The sequence below is a fragment of the Lolium perenne genome, chromosome 5, assembly GCF_019359855.2.
Source record: "Lolium perenne isolate Kyuss_39 chromosome 5, Kyuss_2.0, whole genome shotgun sequence".
Taxonomy (NCBI): domain Eukaryota; kingdom Viridiplantae; phylum Streptophyta; class Magnoliopsida; order Poales; family Poaceae; genus Lolium; species Lolium perenne.
Window position 1 is genome coordinate 125,622,085 of NC_067248.2, and position 20,559 is coordinate 125,642,643.

Below are 20,559 nucleotides of genomic sequence, written 5' to 3' on the forward strand. Positions count from 1 at the left end.
TAGGTATATGAGTAGTACAGGAAAAAAAGCTTGCCTAGTGCATTTATACAGTGACATAGGTTGAATTCACATGAAATAAGATCCTGAACTTTTATTTATGGCAACTAGACAATCCAAAGCACAAGCTATATAAATACATATTATAAGGCAAGAAAGCACAAATGTTCTTTATGTCTAAGGTAAGGTTGATACATATCGTTTCACCCATTGGATAGATTTTTCATTTGATTTCTGCTTAATATAGTGTTTTACAAACATTTTACCAGAGCCAAGGCGCGCACCAAAATATTCCTCTATTTTCCTGAATATATATAAGCATGTGCTACTCTGTTCGTGATTTTCTTTGTTTTAACCTAATTTCATGATATCCACTTTGTTTTGTAAAAGCTAAAAAAATGAATTAATATTTTACATTGGATTTTTATTGTCATTATACAAAATGTAAATCGGTGCGGATTTCACGGGATCGTGCGCCAAGGCGCACATCTAAATCTAGTGTTCAATGGTGGGCGCTAGTGTAGACGCTTTGAGTAGAGGAAAAACGAAACTTAATCCCAGCACTCTACGCAGAAGTGCAAAGCTCCAACGCTAGCCTTCAATTTGAGGCGCTCATTTCCCCAGTCCATTAGATTTTAGACCCGAACTTCAAAGAAGCACGGGACGCAACATCTTGCGGCGACGTTTGATACTAAACGTCTGTCAACCGGGATTTTGTCATGCAACTGCCAAATCACTGGGATTAGGACCCTAGCGTCTGGGCTTAGCGCCTTGCGCTGTAGATACCCTAAGAATATTTCTCTCAAAATCGAGTACCCAGCTACTGGCTAGAGTTGATTTTTAGATCAAAGGCCAAAAGGCCCGACGTTAAATTAATAACGCCACAACGGCGACAAGGTACAAAGAGCTGAACCCAGCTTACAACACACACCCACACACCCACACGAGTTGCCAACATGGCTACAACCGGAACCTCGAACGGTGATCACGACCCTTACGAAGCCTACGAAGATTCGGAGAAGACACCGGACAGCAACAGTGTCGGGCCGGAGCTCACCCTAAAGCGAGCCAACGAACACGCACGCCGTCAACAGAACTCTCCGCCGCGGGCAGCGCCACCAGTGGCCGACCACCACTGTGCATCGACCACCACCGATCGAACCCCAACAAGCAGCACCATGGAAACCCAACGAGGAAGCAGGGCAGCACGCAAGCCTTGCCGAAGGTCGCCAAGCGAAGAGCCAACGACATCCGAAGAAACACTGGTAAACTCCAAGACGATGTCTTCAAGAAGAACACGACACGAGCGCGCCGTCACCGCCCAATCCGTAGATCTTGGGTTTTCACCCGGAGCACCTTGCTCGACGAATACCGCGCCTCAGCCACACCACCAACGGAGAGCCGCACAATGTGGACTCCAAGGCGGTGTCTTCAAGAAGATCACGGCACGAGAGCGCCGCCACCGCCCGATCCGAGGATCTTGGGCTTTCACCCGGAGCATGTAGAAGGACAGGGAGAAGCCTCAACAACGCCTTCAAGAAGGGAACGACGTCCGCGGACGTCGCCGTCGTGGCCCGGGTGGGCAAGGGTTTCCCCTCGGCGAACTCTCCCCGCCTTCTATCCAGCACACCGACCGCCGGAGCGGTCGATCCACTGCCACCGCACGCAGCTCGCCGGCCACCACGTCGCCCCCGCGACCATGTTTTCCGGCCAGCTCCAGAGCCACTGGCACGCCCGCCAACCAAAATGGCTCCCACCGACCAGGGCCGCCGCCCCGGAACCTAACTCTGAGCACGGCAAGCTGCTACGCACAGAAGACACCATCGTGAGGGCCGCAGACACCGACCAAGGACTCCGGGCCGCCGTAGCACCGCCGCCGACCCACTGGAAAGAGCACCCCCTGCCAGATCGACCACCAAACCACCCCCGAGGCGGCCGGAGCACACAGATCTGGGCAGAGATGGATGGGCTCGAAGGGCCCGGGCCCCTGCCTGGCCCGAATCGAGGTGGCCAGACCCGATCTGGATCCGCACAGCCCACAGCATGCAGGTCTCCTCCATGGTCGGTCGGACGAGCGCCGTTGCCCACCACGCCTTGCCGAGCTGGACCTCCACCCGACGTCGCCGCGCATCACCAGGCCGCCGCGCGCAGAGTTCGCGCCGCCCGCCGCCGACCACTCCGGGGAGCAACCGCCGCGAGCACGCACAGGCCACGCAGCCACCACGCCGTTGCAGAAACCGCGCCGCCGCACCCCACGCCAGCACGGCGCCCTCGCCGGCCGCGCCAGCCAGCGCCGCCGCCACCGCACGAGGGGGAGAGAGGGGCCCCGCCGGCACCGGCGCCGCACGGGCTTCGCCCGGCGACGCGCTGAGGCGGCGGCGAGGAGGAGGGAAAGGGGAGGAGGGAGACGAGGGGGGCGCCGCCGGGAGCCCCAGGCCGCCCGCGGGAGCGGCTAAGGGGCTAGGTTTTCTTTTCGGCTAGAGTTGATCATAGAGGTATAGCGCATTTGGACATTGCTGCATTTACATTTATTTTCATTTCTCAAATGATTATACCCACTTTTCAGCACTGATGTATGTACTTCTCAACATTTACAAATTAGCCCGGCAAGTGCAGAATTTGAGGACACTTTCACAATTGTTGACACCTCATGCGTAGTGTGTGGAAATTTCTATTAGTTGCTGTTGAGATACATATCCTTGTATATCCGGATGTGTATCTTCTGTAGTTATGTATATCGATACATATCCTTGTATTGATTTTTGGGCCCACCTCCTTCCTTGTATAGTCGAGGACGTGGCCTATATATGTAACGCCATATGTACCCAATCATACATTGTGAGTTGCATCCCTCTCTACATGGTATCAGACACCTACCGTTCCTAACCTAGCCGCCGCGCCCCTCTCTCCCCGCGCGCGCCACCCCACCCTCCAACCCTAGCGCCGCCGCCCTTGTGCCGCCGCCGCGTGTGCGCCTCCTCACGCCGCGCCGCCGCCGCACCTGCAGCAGCCGCCGCGCCTCCCTCCCCAACCCCGCGCCGTCGCCATCCCCCGCGCCTGCGTCATCATGTCGTCGGTCTCCAACGATAGCAACCCCTTCGCCTACAACCCATGGACGGGGCTCATCCACGCCTACAACATGCCGGTGCCGCGCCGCCGACTCACCAGGTGCACTTCACCGCGACACCGCCCTACGCCCCGGCCTTCACCGCCACGCCGCCGTCCTACGCCCCGGCCTACCGCGCCGCGCCCGCACCTGGCTGTTACGCCGGTGGCGGCAACTGGTTTATGGACACGGGCGCCTCGTCTCACATGGCCGCTCACCCGGATAACCTTTCCCATTCCTTTCCCACTTCCACCGAGTCTCGCATCATTGTCGGTAACGGCGCCGGTCTTCCTATTTCTCACATTGGTTCTGCTGATTTTCCATCTACTTCTAAACCACTGTCTCTCCATAATGTCCTTGTGTCTCCCCAGCTTATTCAGAATTTAGTCTCTGTTAAAACTCTTTCTCGTGACAACTCTGTGACTGTTGAATTTGATGCTTTTGGTTTTTCTGTTAAGGACGCCCGCACCCGGATGGTCCTCCATCGATGTGAGAGCCCCGGCGATTTGTATCCGGTGATGTCGCCTTCCACCCCCGGTGCCGCACCTTGTGCTCTCTCCGCAGGCGTTGATCTTTGGCATGCTCGTCTTGGACATCCCAGTGCCAACACGCTTCACCAAATAATGAGGGGTTTTTCGTTTTCATCTACTAAACAGTCTTCACATAGTTGTGCAGCGTGTCGTCTTGGTAAACACGCTCGTCTTCCTTTTAGTCAGTCTTCCACTATTGCGTCTTTTCCTTTTGAGTTAATTCATAGTGATATATGGACCTCTCCAATCCCGAGTAATTCTGGTCTTCTTTATTACCTAGTTATTCTTGATGATTTTTCTCATTTTGTGTGGACGTTTCCCCTCCGTAAAAAGTCCTATGTCGCCACCACTCTCACAGTCTTCTACGCCTATGTTTCCACCCAGTTCGGTCGCCTCATCCACGCCCTACAAACTGACAACGGAAAAGAGTTTGACAATGTCGCCGTCCGCACCCTACTCTCCTCTCACGGCACTATTTTCCGTCTAACCTGTCCATACACGTCCCAACAAAACGGCCGCGCCGAGCGTATCCTCCCCACCCTCAACGACTGCGTCCGCACACTCCTATTCCACAGCCATGTTCCCCCCCACCTTTTGGCCTGACGCCTTAGCCACCGCCACCCTCCTTGTCAACCTTCGTCCGTGTCGTCCCCGTTGGAACTATGCACCTCATCACCTCCTTTACGGTTCCCCTCCATCCTACGACGGTCTTCGGATTTTCGGTTGTCGTTGTTATCCTAGTATCGCCGCCACCACTCCTCATAAACTCGCCCCTCGTTCCGTTCCGTGTGTTTTCCTCGGTTACCCGGCTAACACCAAAGGGTACCGCTGCTATGATCCGGTTTCTCACCGCGTCATCACTTCCCGGCACGTGTACTTTGATGAACATTGCTTTCCTTTTGCACAGAGACAGGTGGTTGCCACTCCTCCTTCGACTACTAATGGTCCCCGGCGTCGACCCCCTGCAGGTCCGCCGGCTGCAGTGCCCTCGAGCTCGGACTCGGGCACTGCCTCGTCGTTCTCCGCCGCGCCCTTGAGCTCTGTCTCGGGCGCTGCCTCGCCACCCTCTGGGTCACCCTCGAGCCATGTCTCGGGTGACCCCATGCCGACACCCGCGCCGACACCTGCGCCGACGCCCGCCTCGACGCCGCCTGCGTCGCCCTCGAGCCTCAGCTCGGGTGCCGCGCCGTCTTCACCGGGCGACGCCCCTTCGCCGGGTTCATCCGCCTCGACGCCGCTTGCGTCGCCCTCGAGCCTCAGCTCAGGCGCCGCACCGTCCTCACCGGGCGACGCCTCACCTCCGGCTCCGCCACCGCCTCCTCCGCCACCGGCCACGGGGCCCCTCACGCGCGCCCGTGCAGGGATTCGCGTCCCGAGCACGCGGTACCCCTCGGACGAGTACGTCTGCACCGCATCAATTTCCGCGCCTTCAGCATCCACGCCATCGCCCCTGCCCGCCTCTACCCGGGCTGCTCTCCGCGACCCGCAGTGGCTTGCGGCCATGCAGGACGAGTTCGACGCCCTGCAGCGGAACCAGACATGGACGCTTGTTCCCCGACCCCCTCACGCCAACATCATCACCGGGAAGTGGGTCTTCAAGCACAAGTTCCATCCGGAAGGTACTCTCGACCGTCACAAGGCGCGGTGGATGGTTCGTGGCTTTCGCCAGCGTGCCGGCGTCGACTTCACTGACACCTTCGCCCCGGTTGTCAAGCCTGGGACGATCCGCACCGTCCTTCAGCTCGCGGTCTCCCGTGCGTGGCCCGTGCACCAGATGGACGTCTCCAACGCCTTTCTTCACGGCCATCTCGAGGAGCAGGACTTCTGCCAGCAGCCCACGGGTTTCATCGACAGTGCCCACCCCGACCATGTGTGCCTGCTCTCGCGCTCGTTATACGGGCTCAAGCAGGCCCCACGCGTCTGGTACCAGCGCATCGCAGCGTTTCTTCACCAACTCGGCTTCCGCTCCACCCGCTCTGATGCCTCGTTGTTTGTGTACAACAATGGTGCCACCACCGCGTACCTGCTGCTCTACGTCGACGACATCATCTTGACGGCCAGCTCCACGGACCTCCTGCGACAAATCATCGAGCGTCTTCGCGCTGAGTTTGCCCTCAAGGACTTGGGGCCCCTGCACTACTTCCTCGGCATCGAGGTCGTACGTCGCACCGACGGCTTCTTACTTCATTAGCGCAAGTACGCCCACGATCTCCTGGACCGCGCCGGTATGCTTAATTGCAAACCCGCGGCCACGCATGTCGACACGAAGTCCAAGCTCTCCGCCACGGATGGTTCGTTGGCCACGGATGCGTCATTTTATCGCTCCATCGTCGGTGCCCTGCAGTACCTCACCTTGACCCGCCCCGAGCTGCAGTATGCTGTCCAGCAGGTGTGACTTCACATGCATGGTCCGCGGGATCCTCATTGGGCAGCGGTCAAGCGGATCCTCCGTTACATTCGTGGCACCATGGACTTCGGCCTCTCCCTCCACGCCTCCACCGCCACGGACATCGTCGCCTACTCGGACGCCGATTGGGCAGGCTGCCCCGACACGCGTCGCTCCACGTCTGGCTACTGCGTCTACTTTGGGCCTTCGCTCATCTCCTGGTCGTCTAAGTGACAACCCACGGTCTCTCGCTCCAGCGCCGAAGCGGAGTACCGGGCTGTTGCTAACGCGGTTGCCGAGGTCTCTTGGCTGCGGCAACTCCTCGTTGAGCTCTCATGTCCTGTTGCCAAAGCCACCGTGGTCTATTGCGACAATGTCTTCGCCGTCTACCTCTCCGCCAACCCGGTCCACCATCGGCGCACCAAGCATATTGAGCTGGACATCCACTTTGTTCGGGAACAGGTGGCCCTTGGACACATTCGAGTACTTCATGTGCTCACCTCCCAACAATTTGCGGATATCATGACCAAGGGTCTCCCTACGGCATCATTTGAGGAGCTCCGGTCCAGTCTATGCGTTCGACCAGGCGACGCTTCGACTGCGGGGGGGGGGGGGGGGGGGGTGTTGAGATACATATCCTTGTATATCCGGATGTGTATCTTCTGTAGTTATGTATAGCGATACATATCCTTGTATTGATTATTGGGCCCACCTCCTTCCTTGTATAGTCGAGGACGTGGCCTATATATGTAACGCCATATGTACCCAATCATACATTGTGAGTTGCATCCCTCTCTACAGTTGCGACAAAGCTAGACAATATCATCTATCTATTATATACTAAAACCAAAATACAGAGTTTTAAATAGAGACACGAGGTTAATCCACATCATCATAATTATTTTTAACCATCAGATCCGTAATATGTGACCAGTATTTAATAAGAGTATTTAATAAGAGATAAGTATTTACGTAAACGTGCGCACGTGTGAAACAGATCAGACGTGAACCTGGCATGATCTATTTTTACACGGAAAAGTTAAATCATGTTTAAGGAAAAACAGGAAACCAAAATCTATTTCCCATACGAGCGAAGATTATTGCTTTTTTTCACCGTTGGAGTTCTATTTCATCACGTCTAAGCAAGATCTACATACTATATTAAAACATACATGTACGTGTCTGTTTGCCTATTGCGTCACATTTAGGCAAGTTTTTTTAACGTCCAGGTGTGAGTTGTTTGTGTATTATGCTAACACCAGACAAGCCGTGGCGTGTGTAAATTTTCTAAAACCACACGGGCATGAAAATATTGTAATGTCTCTAGACTAACGCGTGAAAGATAATAAAATCAGAATTCAGTGTTTTTTGTAAAATCATTCCCGCCGGAGCAAAACGAGAGTGCCGGCTTGGACAACGTGTTGTGCGAGCTGTTACCCTTGTCCTGCCGTCGAACATGACAGCCTAGAAGATGAATTCGTTATATTTAAACAAGTGGAAGAAAAAATATAAGCCCTTCTCTAAGATTTGTCTAAATTTATAACTATCTTTACACGGAATATTGCATAGATTTATTTAAATTTAGAAACATTTGCGACATCCTTTTTAGGATGAACGTAGTACAAAGTAAAGCACATCTATTTACGATATACAAAAAAAAATGCATAAATATTGAGGTCGAATCTTGCTCCACATTATTCAGCTTGAAGCGATACTAACTCTTTCTCTATAACTTTAGCTTCAGCTGCAGGTAATAGGATTGGCATTGCCCTAAGCACACATACACATGGTGACCACATGCTAACTTGTGTTCGTCACACATACATGCCATCGGGGGTCTATCACAACTCATTCTTAATTAGTTATTATGAGCAAAGGGTGTAATTGTTTCCAAAAGGTGAATAACCCCATGTTAGACAAATTATATAATTTGATAGAGTGCAATGATTCAAAGAAACATGTTAGAAAAAATCTCTATAAATGATTACAAATACTTTAATATACAATTTTGTATTAAAGTTCACTGCCGTGTTTGGCTACATTCCAAAATCTATTTCCCTTACGAGCGAAGATTATTGCTTTTTTTCACCGTTGGAGTTCTATTTCATCACTCTAAGCAAGATCTACATACTATATTGAAACATACATGTACGTGTCTGTTTGCCTATTGCGTCACATTTAGGCAAGTTTTTTTAACGTCCAGGTGTGAGTTGTTTGTGTATTATGCTAACACCAGACAAGCCGTCGCGTGTGTAAATTTTCTAAAACCACAGGGGCATGGAAATATTGTAATGTCTCTAGACTAACGCGTGAAAGATAATAAAATTAGAATTCAGTGTTTTTTGTAAAATCATTCCCGCCGGAGCAAAACGAGAGTGCCGGCTTGGACAACGTGTTGTACGAGCTGTTACCCTTGTCCTGCCGTCGAACATGGCAGCCTAGAAGATGAATTCGTTATATTTAAACAAGTGGAAGAAAAAATATAAGCCCTTCTCTAAGATTTGTCTAAATTTATAACTATCTTTACACGGAATATTGCATAGATTCATTTAAATTTAGAAACATTTGCGACATCCTTTTTGGGATGAACGTAGTACAAAGTAAAGCACATCTATTTACGATATACAAAAAAAATATGCATAAATATTGAGGTCGAATCTTGCTCCACATTATTCAGCTTGAAGCGATACTAACTCTTTCTCTATAACTTTAGCTTCAGCTGCAGGTAATACGATTGGCATTGCCCTAAGCACACATACACATGGTGACCACATGCTAACTTGTGTTCGTCACACATACATGCCATCGGGGGTCTATCACAACTCATTCTTAATTAGTTATTATGAGCAAATGGTGTAATTGTTTCCAAAAGGTGAATAACCCCATGTTAGACAAATTATATAATTTGATAGAGTGCAATGATTCAAAGAAACATGTTAGAAAAAATCTCTATAAATGATTACAAATACTTTAATATACAATTTTGTATTAAAGTTCACTGCCGTGTTTGGCTACATTTATTTATGAATTTATTCATATGGTAATTTGAAGATAGACATGTCCCACTTCTAAGCTGGTCCAGAAAAATTTATCGTTATATAGATTCAGACTCCGGGTGAGAGCGTGCGACGCGGTAAAATAAAAAAGAAGTTATATTCATATTGCTAATTTATTCTTATTTATTTACTGTTTAGCGTGAAATTAAGTTGTTTTATCAAAATTTCCACATTTACAAAGGATATAGAATCAGGACAAGATTGATCCATGTACCTTAATATTTAGTTATAGAAAGATCACGTGAACAACAATAGAGTTCTTATTTGGAATCAAACTCAGTGATACATAAGTAATCCACTTACATACTTGGATGAAACATAAAAGAGAGTAAGAACAATATGTACATGCAGGGGTCTATCATAAGAGAGAACAATAATGTAAGTGTAAGAGTATCAATAATAATATATTGGATTGTTACGATAAAAATCCACAAATGCAAGGTTACACCTTTGATATTGACTCAACAACTCAGTGTACTTTTAGTTACCAAAAAATAGAACAAAAATAATAGAATATGTGACATGGTATTATTGGAAATGTCATAGTAACTATTCTTCACAAATTTAAATAATTCAAAAATAATATCACAAATGTGATATTTTACCTCATATAATTTTTTTGGGAGAATTTAAAATTTCTATTATATATAACACCATAAATTTTTATAACATCGAGAGCTAACCTGTCAAAGATGCTGCCCTCGAATTTGCGAGGGCCACCTTGCTAGTTGTATCTAAAAGCACAATACGGGGTCATATTTTCGAGACACCATATTAATCCACATCATTCTATTTTTTAGAACCATTATATCTATAATTCATGACAAAGATTTAGGTATTAAATTACCCATACGCTTAACGCTCGCAAGCACCTAAAGATGAGCCTCGTGTTTAATCTTTCGGACGAGAACCGAAGGTTGGACATGCTTGTTGGTGAAAAAAAAATCTAACAAATTCTAATGATCATATTGTAGGCTTGGTTCGGATATTTTGTTGGAACCATAAACTGTTTCTCCATTGAGATATTTGTTGAAAGATATTAAAATAGATAGAAACACGCTATACTGCATCAAAGTGACACGCATTATTTTGTATCTAAATGTGATTTTGTTATTCTTTTATAAAATGTTTTGATCGAGCCCTAATTTAGTTCATCGAAATCTCTCAACCTAATTTTCAAACTTTTAAGACCAAATAATTCCCATTTAACGGTGTTGTATTTGTTATATGGTAATGAAATTGCAATAATTAATGTAGTTAATGTTACTAGATATATAATAAGCAAATAGTGTTTAATATTTTGTGGTAAAATTTGTACACGAGAAAATAGTTTAGATTGGATACCATATTAATTTGTAACAAAATAAAAATATTTAGTATAAAATCATGATATGCTATTTCTATTAGCCGATTACCGGTCAGTAGCATCAAATAACATCAGTGAATGTTGGTACATCTAAGAACCATAGGGGAGAAAAGACATTTTCATGTTAAGGTGCTGAGATTCACTATGCTAACCTTAAATTTTTGCAACATAAATCAACCAAAGATAACACGAACAAAATAATTTTTAAATTAAATTAAATTTGGCACCAACTTTGGTGGCTAACCATTTCCATTTTTTGGTGTCGGCTTTTACGTACTTGCTGACTTAGGAAGTGTCATGTCCTCTTGATGTGCTTGTGACTTAGGGAGTGTCATGTCCTCTTGACGAGGGTTTTCAATTAAAATGCACTTATTTCCGCTACAATTTTGATTCTTTTTGTTGGGTTAGTCCCACATTGATTGTGAAAGAAAACCAAGAGCGATTTATAAGGCTAAGAGTGTCCCCCCTCCCACCCCCCCCCCCCCCCCCCCCTCCTCTACCAGGCTGGGTTTTTGGGGAGGGGAAGGAGGGCAAGGCCCGATATAAGACCGTATTGATCTTCGGTTGGGCTGAATTGGTGGGCCCAGACGCTCGTGCATCGGGCGCAACCAGTGTTACACTTTTATTGGCAACTCGTTCTATGTAAGAGTGACGAGATTAAACTAGCTAATCCGGTTCATGCCTAGGAGACTGATCCATAAAGATCGTGATGATCTGTTTTCTATGTGAATATATAAGGGGCAGGTAAAGTACTAGACAATTCTCATAGACCAACCTTGTGTTAGCGACGACGCAACCGAGTCTACCTTGGTATACACTATTTCTGTTCCATCTAGATCGATCATCGATGCAACTAACTTAGTTCATTTGAATCCATTTTACCTAACTGTAGAAAGATTGAATTGGGTGGGATAGGTCACAATGGTGCCTTCCCTGTAATCTCATATATATAGGCAAATATAAGATTTACAATAAATACCATAATGGCTACTGTTGTGAAGTGTATATGTGGATTGCCTAGCCCTTTCCATCATTTCGGACTTTTGGTTCAAGTGGCTAGTGCATGAAGATTAACATGGTATCAGAGCCCCAGGTCTCAAGTTCAAATCCTGGCTTTCACATGGTTTCGCAATTAAGCCTAAAAATTGCTATTGCCCCCCTCTTTAGTCACCGCTGTTTCGGTGTGCTCTTTTTCTTTCACGTGTTGACTTTCTCTTCTCCTGTCACACGCGAGTGGGGGTGTTGTGAAGTGTATATGTGGATTGCCTAGCCCTTTCCATCAGTTCGGACTTTTGGTTCAAGTGGCTAGTGCATGAAGCTTAACAGCCTCAATCTCCTATAAACGGAAGGCTCAAGATATGGTGTTAAACGCTATTGATATTCGGTTAATGACTCCGATATCATCTGTTAATGACACCGATATCCTAGGGATACTCGGTGGCCTAACACTCCCCCGCAGTCGCAGCGGGAGACTGACGAACGTTGAGACTAGACCGAAAGTCCAGAAACAATAGCGACGCAAGTCCCTTGGTGAAGATATCAGCAAATTGGCGCGATGATGGTACGTGGAGAACACGCACTTGACCAAGTGCCACTCGATCTCGAACGAAGTGTAGATCAATCTCGATGTGCTTGGTGCGTTGATGTTGAACCGAGTTTGTAGACATGTAGATGGCGCTAACATTGTCACATAATGCGACGGTGGCCCGAGGGAGAGGTCGATGAAGTTCCGCCAAGAGTTGTTGGAGGCAAGTAGACTCAGCGACGGCGTTGGCGACGACACGATACTCCGCTTCAGCGCTGGAGCGGGAGACGGTATGTTGGCGCTTGGAGGACCAAGACACCAAGTTGTCGCCAAGGAAGACGCAGTAGCCCGAAGTAGAACGCTATGTGTTGGGGCAGCTGGCCCAATCCACATCCGTGTACGTGATCATCAAATCAGCGACGGATGGCATGAGCTGGAGGCCGTGGCCGAGGGTGCCCTTGACGTAGGGAAGAACACGCTTGATCAGCGCGAGATGCTGGTCTCGCGGATCATGCATGTGAAGACAAATTTGCTGCACGGCGTATGCGATGTCGGGACGTGTGAATGTAAAGTACTGTAAAGCACCGGCAAGGCTGCGATACTCCGTAGGATCGGTGACGGGAGAGCCAGCGGTGGAGGTGAGCTTGGGTGCGGTGTCGATGGGGGTCGATGAGGACGTGCACGCTGTCATGCCAGCGCGATCGAGAATCTCAGCGGCGTACTTCTGCTGGGATAGGAACATCCCAGAGGAAGTGCGGGTGACCGCGATGCCGAGAAAGTAGTGGAGATCCCCCATGTCCGTCATGGCGAACTCAAAGTTGAGAGCTGTGATGATGCGCAAGAGAAGGGGCGGCGAGGAGCCCGTGAGAACGATGTCGTCGACGTATAGGAGCAGGTAGGCCGTGCCGAGCGTGCTATGGAGCACGAAGAGGGAGGTATCGGACTTGGAGCAAGTGAAGCTGATGGTCCCGATGAAGGAGGCGAAGCGCTGGTACCACACGCGCGGAGCCTGCTTCAAACCATAGAGGGAGCGGTTGAGGCGGCAGACATGGTCCGAGCGGGTGGTGTCGATGAAACCCGTAGGCTCTCGGCAGTAGACGGTCTCGGACAACGTTCCTTGAAGGAAGGCGTTCTTGACGTCGAGCTGGCGGATGCCCCAGTTGAGGAAGAGCGCGACGTAGAGGATGACGCGGATCGTAGACGGTTTTACAACCGGACTGAAAGTCTCATCCAAGTCGATGCCGGGAGCCTGGGAAATGCCACGAAGAACCCAACGTGCCTTGTACCGATCAAGGGAGCCGCCAGGGTTGAGCTTTTGGCCAAAAAAAACCATTTGCCGGTGACGATGTTGGCCTTGGAGGGAGGATGCACGAGATCCCACGTGTTGTTGGACATGAGTGCACCGTATTCGGACTTCATAGCATCGAGCCAGTTGGGGTCCTTGAGAGCTATCCGAACCGTTTTAGGGATTGGAGACAGGACGCCGGTGGCCGTGGTTTTGAGGTTGAGGTGCTCCCGTGGCCTGATGGTCTTGCTGGCCTGCCGCCGTTTCACCATCTGAGAAGCGACGGGTGCTTGTGAGGGAGAGCGAGGCGGCATGACCTATGTAGAGCTCGGTGGAGAGGTCGCCGTGGAGGGCATGGCCGAGACGGTCGACGAGCACGCAGGAGTCGCAGTCGAGGGCCAGGCCGAGGATGACGCTGCGGGCGAGGCCGAGGATGACGCTGCGGGCGAGGCCGAGGGCGACGCTGCGGGTGAGGCTGCCGCGGCAGAGAAGCGGGTGATGTCTACTCACGCTTCTTTTTCTGTAGACAGTGTTGGGCCTCCAAGAGCAGAGGTTTGTAGAACAGCAGCAAGTTTTCCCTTAAGTGAATCACCCAAGGTTTATCGAACTCAGGGAGGAAGAGGTCAAAGATATCCCTCTCAAGCAACCCTGCGATCACAATGCAAGAAGTCTCTTGTGTCCCCAACACACCCAATACACTTGTCAGATGTATAGGTGCACTAGTTTGGCGAAGAGATAGTGAAATACAAGTGGTATGAATGAGTATGAGCAGTAGTAACGGTGCCAGAAAATACTTGCTGGCGTGCAGTTGACGTGGGAGATATTGCAGGAAGTAGAGATGCAGTAAAACAGTAAACAAGCGGTGATTGCAGTATTTGGAAACAAGGCCTAGGGATCATACTTTCACTAGTGGACACTCTCAACATTGATCACATAATAAAACCACTCTACACTCTCTTGTTGGATGATGAACACCACTAATTGTGTAGGGCTACAAGAGCACCTCAATGCCGGAGTTAACAAGCTCCACAACATTCGATGTTCATATTTAAATAACCTTAGAGTGCATGATAGACCAATGCAATTAAATCAAGTACTAACATAGCATGCACACTGTCACCAACAGACTATGAAAGGAGGAATAGATCACATCAATACCATCATAGTAATAGTTAACTTCATAATCTACAAGAGATCACAATCATAAACTACGCCAAGTACTACATGATGCACACACTGTCACCATTACATCATGGAGGAGGAATAGAGTACTTTAATAGCATCACTAGAGTAGCACATAGATTAATAGTGATACAAAGCTCATCATATGAATCTCAATCATGTAAGACTGCTCGTGAGATCATTGTATTGAAGTACATAGGAGAGAGATTAACCACATAGCTACCGGTACAGCCCTTAGCCTCAAGGGAGAACTACTTCCTCCTCATGGGAGACAGCAGCGGTGATGAAGATGGCGGTGGTGTCGATGGAGATGCCTTCCGGGGGCACTTCCCCATCCCGGCGGCGTGCCGGAACAGAGACTCCTGTCCCCCAGATCTTGGCTTCGCGATGGCGGCTTCTCTGGAAGGTTTCTCGTACCGTGGCTTATTCGTCTCGAAGATTTAGGTCAGGGGGCTTCTTATAGGCGAAGAGGCGGAGTCGGAAGGCTGACGGGGCCACCACACAGTAGGGGGCGCGCCTGGCTCCTTGGCCGCGCCGCCCACACGTGTGGGCCCCCTGTGGCCCTCCTCTGGTCCCTCTCGGGTGTTCTGGAAGCTTCGTGGAATTATAAGATGTTGGGCGTTGATTTCGTCCCATTCCGAGAATATTTCCTTACTAGGATTTCTGAAACCAAAAACAGCAGAAAACAGGAACTGACACTTCGGCATCTCGTCAATAGGTTAGTTCCGGAAAATGCATAATAATGACATAAAGTGTCAACAAAACATGTAGGTATTGTCATAAAACAAGCATGGAACATCAGAAATTATAGATACGTTGGAGACGTATCAGCGGGGCAGTGGCAGACTGCCGCGCCACGGTAGGGGTCGGCACCGCGCGCTGCCGAGAGCACGCAGGTGGCGGGACGGGGATGAACGTGTCGTTGTCATCATCCGCAGGGGCCGCGATGTGTTCCCGGAGGAAATCATAAGAGTGTGTAGCCTTTGTTTGAGTGAATGGAAAGTTAGTCTCATCAAAGAAGACATGCCGAGATATGATGATACGGGGAGTCGCTAATTCCATGCATCGGTAGCCCTTGTGATTAGGCACATAACCAAGAAAGACGCATGGAGTAGAACGGGTAGATAACTTATGCAGCATGGTGGATGCAATATTGGGATAGCATAGGCATCCAAAGACACGAATGTTGGAGTAGGAGGGAGGGGTGGAGTAGAGAGCCGCGAAGGGGCAGGAAGCAGAGATCACGGTGGTAGGGAGACGGTTTAGAAGATATGTGGCAGCATGTAAAGACTCGACCCAAAACTTAGGCGGCATGGAGGCTTGAAATAGAAGTGTGCGAACGATGTCATTTACCGTGCGAATTACTCATTCGGCCTTGCCGTTTAGTTGGGACGTGTAGGGGCAGGAAAATCGCACGTGGATGCCTTGAGTGGACGCAAGATCATGTAGAGATCCATTGTCGAATTCCTTGCTATTATCACGCTGTATCTGTTGCAGAGTTAGTGCAAACTGAGTTTGTACATGTACATACGTACGGAAATAAGAGAGAATACCAAAGGTTTTAGATTTGCGTCGTAGTGGAAAGGTCCATAAAAAATAGTAAAATCATCCAATATGACTAAGAAATATTTATAACCAGACATGCTTTCAACCGGAGAGGTCCAGAGATCACAGTGTACAAGTTCAAAAGGATGCAAAGTACGACTAGTAGAATCTGGAAATGGTAAACGAACCGTATCGACCAAGTTGACACGCATGACATGGACTAGGCCCTTTTATTTCTTTGTGACAGGGTAGCGATGACGCGAGGCGGCGGAGCAAGTCGTATCCTGGGTGACCGAGGCGGCGGTGCCAAAGGGTGGGGGCGTCGGTGGAGGCGACCAAGGCGTGGAGGACGACACCGGGGGCGGAGTACGGGTAGAGGTCACCCGAACTGTTGCACCAGAGAATTACCGCCTTGGTATAAAGGTCCTTCATAGAGAAACCAGCAGGGTCAAATTCAATGGAGACACAATTATCACAAGTAAATTGTCTAACAGAGATTGGATTTTTGATGATACTAGGAGTAACTAGAACAATTTGTAGATGAAGTGGAATGTTAGAAAAAGATGAACGGATAGAGGCATAGCCGGAGGAGGAGACAGGGAGAGATGGACCATCACCAACGAATACGCTAGAAAAAGGAGCAGGAGAGTTAAGAGTTTTGAGGATACCGGCATCCGATGACATGTGAGCGGAGGCGCCTGTGTCCATGACCCACTCGGTAGGATGGGCTGAAGGCTCATGGCGTTGAGGTGGTTGATGAGGGCGGCTGCATCCCATCATGGAGAGGCGGCGTACGGAGCGGTTGGGGCAGGGGCGTAGCCGTACGGTGCGGTTGGTGCAGGGGCGTAGCCGTACGGGGCAGCAGTGTAAACGTAGCCAAGAGCGGGTGCCGCTGCTTGCAGGGATGCCATGAAGCCGTGCACCGTGGGACGAGGAGATGCCGCGCCGGGACGCGGTCCGAGGATGCCCGTGCCCATGGGGTACATGTAGATGGACCCCGTCCACGGGTTGTAGGGCGTGGGAGCAGCGGGTGCACCGCCAGGTGCTGCAGGGGCGCCATTGACCTTCCTCTTCTTGCCCTTGGAGCGGCCACCATTGGGGTTGAACGGCAGTGGTGTAGGGGTCGGGGGGCCGTAGGCCGGAGGGGGGTCGTAGCCCGGTGGCAGAGGATGAGGAGGTGCAGGGCCACGATACCTAGGGGCGCCGCCACCGCCCATGTTGGTGTAGAGGGTAGCAGGGGCCGAGGCGCGGTGCCCATGGTGCGGCTTGAGCTCCTAGAGGAGGAGCATGTTGCGCAGCTGGAGGAAGGAGGGGAACGGGGTCAGCAGCGGGACGAGCGCGGCGATGTGGTCGTAGTCGGAGTCAAGACCCTTGAGGACGTTCCAGACGAGGGCATCATCGGCGACGGGGGCGCCGACATCACCGAGGGCGTCGGCCACGGTTTTTTGCTCGAGGCAGTAGGCTGTGATAGACTTACCCTCATGGTCGATGTTGCGGAATTTCTGGCCGAGGTAGCCAGCCCGGGCCTGTTGGTTGTCTCGGAAGAGGGCGACGATGCGCTGCCAGATGGAGTAGGACGTGGTGGGGTTCTCCATCACCATGTCAGTGATCTCGGGAGTGATGGAGCCGTAGAGCCAGCGCAGAACTGTGGCGTCCATGTGCAGCCACTCGTCGTCATCGGCGGGCGGCGTGGCCGTGGTGAGGTGGTCGGCGACGGCGTAGGTGGTGACGGCAATCTGCACCATGTTGTTCCAGCGGGTGTAGTTCGACGCCTTGAGATCGAGGGTGACGGGGATGAGCGCCTTGACACTCAGGATGTTGGTGGTCTGGCCCCAAAGGGCGGCGAAGGGAGAGGCGCCGGCGTCAGACATGGTGGGGGAGGAGGGGCGGCGGCGCAGGGGAGGAATCCTGACGCGGCGGCGGGAATAGGTGAGGTCGGCGGAAGCAGGGGTTTGTTTGGCTGATACCATGTAGAAAGATAGAATTGGGTGGGATAGGTCACAGTGGTGCCTTCCCTGTAATCTCACATATATAGGCAAATGCAAGATTTACAGTAACTACCATAATGGTCTCAATCTCCTATAAACGGAAGGCTCAAGATATGGTGTTAAACGCTATTGATATTCGGTTAATAACTCTGATATTATCTGTTAATGACACCGATATCCCAGGATACTCGGCGGCCTAACACCAACATGGGGAATGGCTTGGGTTGTGCAAATTAAGAGATTATTAGGTGCCCGTCGTGAACAATAACTGATTCGTTCCATGTCAAGTCAATTACAGTGTCGTCATTGGAGTAATCATAGGCATCACCATAGTGAAAAAAGCGCGTGGACAAGATATACTGATTCTGTTGCCGGATGCTGCTAGCTAACAAGCTCGACGTACGACGGCCACGTGTGAGATAGATCGTCGGTGAATCACGATCTCGCCGTGGAACACAACTGGTCGAGGACCATTTGGTTGTTAGCAATATCGTACACACGAAGCCTATTACCTGCCCGGTCGGCATCGTTCCCCTTGTCTTTTTTACATCGATCTCCCTCCTTTTTTCCTCTTCTTGAAACTGGAAATGTTCTCGCTCGTTTTCTCCTCTTCTTGAAACTAGAAATCGTTCTCCCTCCTTCCTTGTCCTTGCCTCCTTGGAGCCACGGGGCGGGGCACATATGAAGTGCGAACGTTAGGGTCCTTTGGTAGGCTGTGAGCCATTTAGCTCACATTGGTCCAGCCAAAAACCGGCACATTTGGTTACCTGTAAGAGTTTCGCGTTGTGATTCAACCGGTTCTGAAAGCAACCCTGGGACAGGTCCTGGAGAAACGCCCGAATCGGCAGTTTCCAGCGGGCATGTCCCGTTGTCGTGTCAATTTGCACGCCCGCATCCAACGGTTGCACGCGTGAAGAAGCGCGGGAGACAGCGTGTTGTCTTGGTCCTCGCTCTCCACTTCCCCTCACCGGTTCGCTCTTTCTCTCTCCCCATTCACTCCTGGCACAGACAACACCGTCTTGTCCCATCAACCGCCGCCATGGCCTCCTCTCCTCTTCCGCCTTCTCCTCCGCCTTCCTCTTCAGCGTCGATGGATCCAGCCGACGGCCACCAGGTACGAGGCCGGAGGCCGCGACTCGGCGGCGCAGATCGATGTCGGTCGCGTGCCAGTGTTGAATCGGTCATCGCCGTTCGTGAGCACGAGGCCGGCCGGCGTGGCAACCCGGAGCGCCGCCGTCCTGGCTCTTCAAGTCGTCGGGATTCGGCCGGCGGATCCGTCGACAACGGGGTTTTTTCCCCCGTCCCCACTAGGGTTTCTGACGGCGAGGGCGGCTGCAATGGAGGCCGGTGCACCGGGCTCTAGCTGGGAGATGGAGCCCCCGCCGGGGTTCGCGGCGCCCTCGATGCACGCACTGATGTCATGGGGCATGCCGTGTCCGCCTGCACCCAATGGAGCGCCTCCCATCACGCCGCCGCTGGGGTTCAGCCGACCTCGTGCTCGTCGACAGCCGACAGCACCATCGGCACCCCGCTTCCCGACAGCTGCACCGGCGCCGTCGCAGAGGACCTACGCTCCGGCTCCGCCTCCTCCTCCACTCGGATTTGGAGTGCGGCCTCCTCGAGAGCCAACCGGCGCCTGTGCGCGTCCTCTTGCTCCTCAGACTGGGCCGCCGTCGCTCCACCTAATCGTAAATACCTTCAATCGACTCCTTCTCTGCTTGTTTAGATCGACTAGATGACATTGTAGATGTGAATGTAGATAGAAATGTAGATATGATTCACGGCAATGTGCATGCGTGTCCTTGACAGTGTTTCTGCTTGCCATGCCAAGCTCAAGCACCATCATGGACTTGACCAAGTCCATGACAGTGCTGGCAATGCCAAACTCAAGCACCTGGTAATGCCAAGCTCAAGCACCATGATTGGCTTGACAGTGCTTGTGCTTGGCAATGGCCATGACAGTACTTGAGCTTGGCATTGCTATTGTTCATGACATTGCGTGTGCTTGTTATTGGCATTGGCACAATGTTAAGTCCATGACAGTGCTTGTACTTGCACTTGAGCTTGGCATTGCTTGCTTGTGTTTGTGCATAATAGTGCGTGTGCTTCTCCATGACATTGCTTGCTTGTGCTTGTGCAGAACTGACCATTCCTGGAAGTATTTTCGAAAGGGTCCATACTGAACGCAATCGATATGGCTGTCCGTGTGTAGCTGCGTGATCTCAACGTAGCGTTCATGGAAGCCAACCACCAGATCACAACGCCAAGGATTCACACCGGCCGCCCTGCTTACCTGGGGCACGCTGCCGGCGTTCTTCGTGCAGGTGGAGAGCCAGAACCTCCATGCTCTCGCTCTGCCGCCGTACACGGAGCAGCTCCTGATCACCAAGTACAAGCATATAAAACAGCAGGATCTCCATGGTAGTCTCAAATAACTTTCTCCCGGGCACAAAATCATTCAATTTCCTTGTACTCGTATACCAATACGGCAAACATAATAAAATTGAATAAAATGCGGGTGTATGAATCGCAAAGCACCAAACATGCGGGGGACCTCCGCACGTAGAACAATGGCCGCATTCCTCTCATCCGT

At 50.8% G+C, this 20,559-nt stretch overlaps 1 protein-coding gene across 1 annotated transcript; it reads right to left on the reverse strand.

Moving 5' to 3' along the window:
* Positions 1-17,252: 17,252 nt before the first annotated feature.
* Positions 17,253-18,493, reverse strand: LOC127303556 (uncharacterized). Its single transcript, XM_051334276.1, has 2 exons — positions 18,479-18,493; positions 17,253-17,993 (listed from the first exon to the last, which is right to left on the reverse strand). Exons 1-2 carry the CDS (start codon positions 18,491-18,493, stop codon positions 17,253-17,255), a joined length of 756 nt encoding a protein of 251 aa, XP_051190236.1.
* Between the last annotated feature and the right edge of the window lie 2,066 nt (positions 18,494-20,559).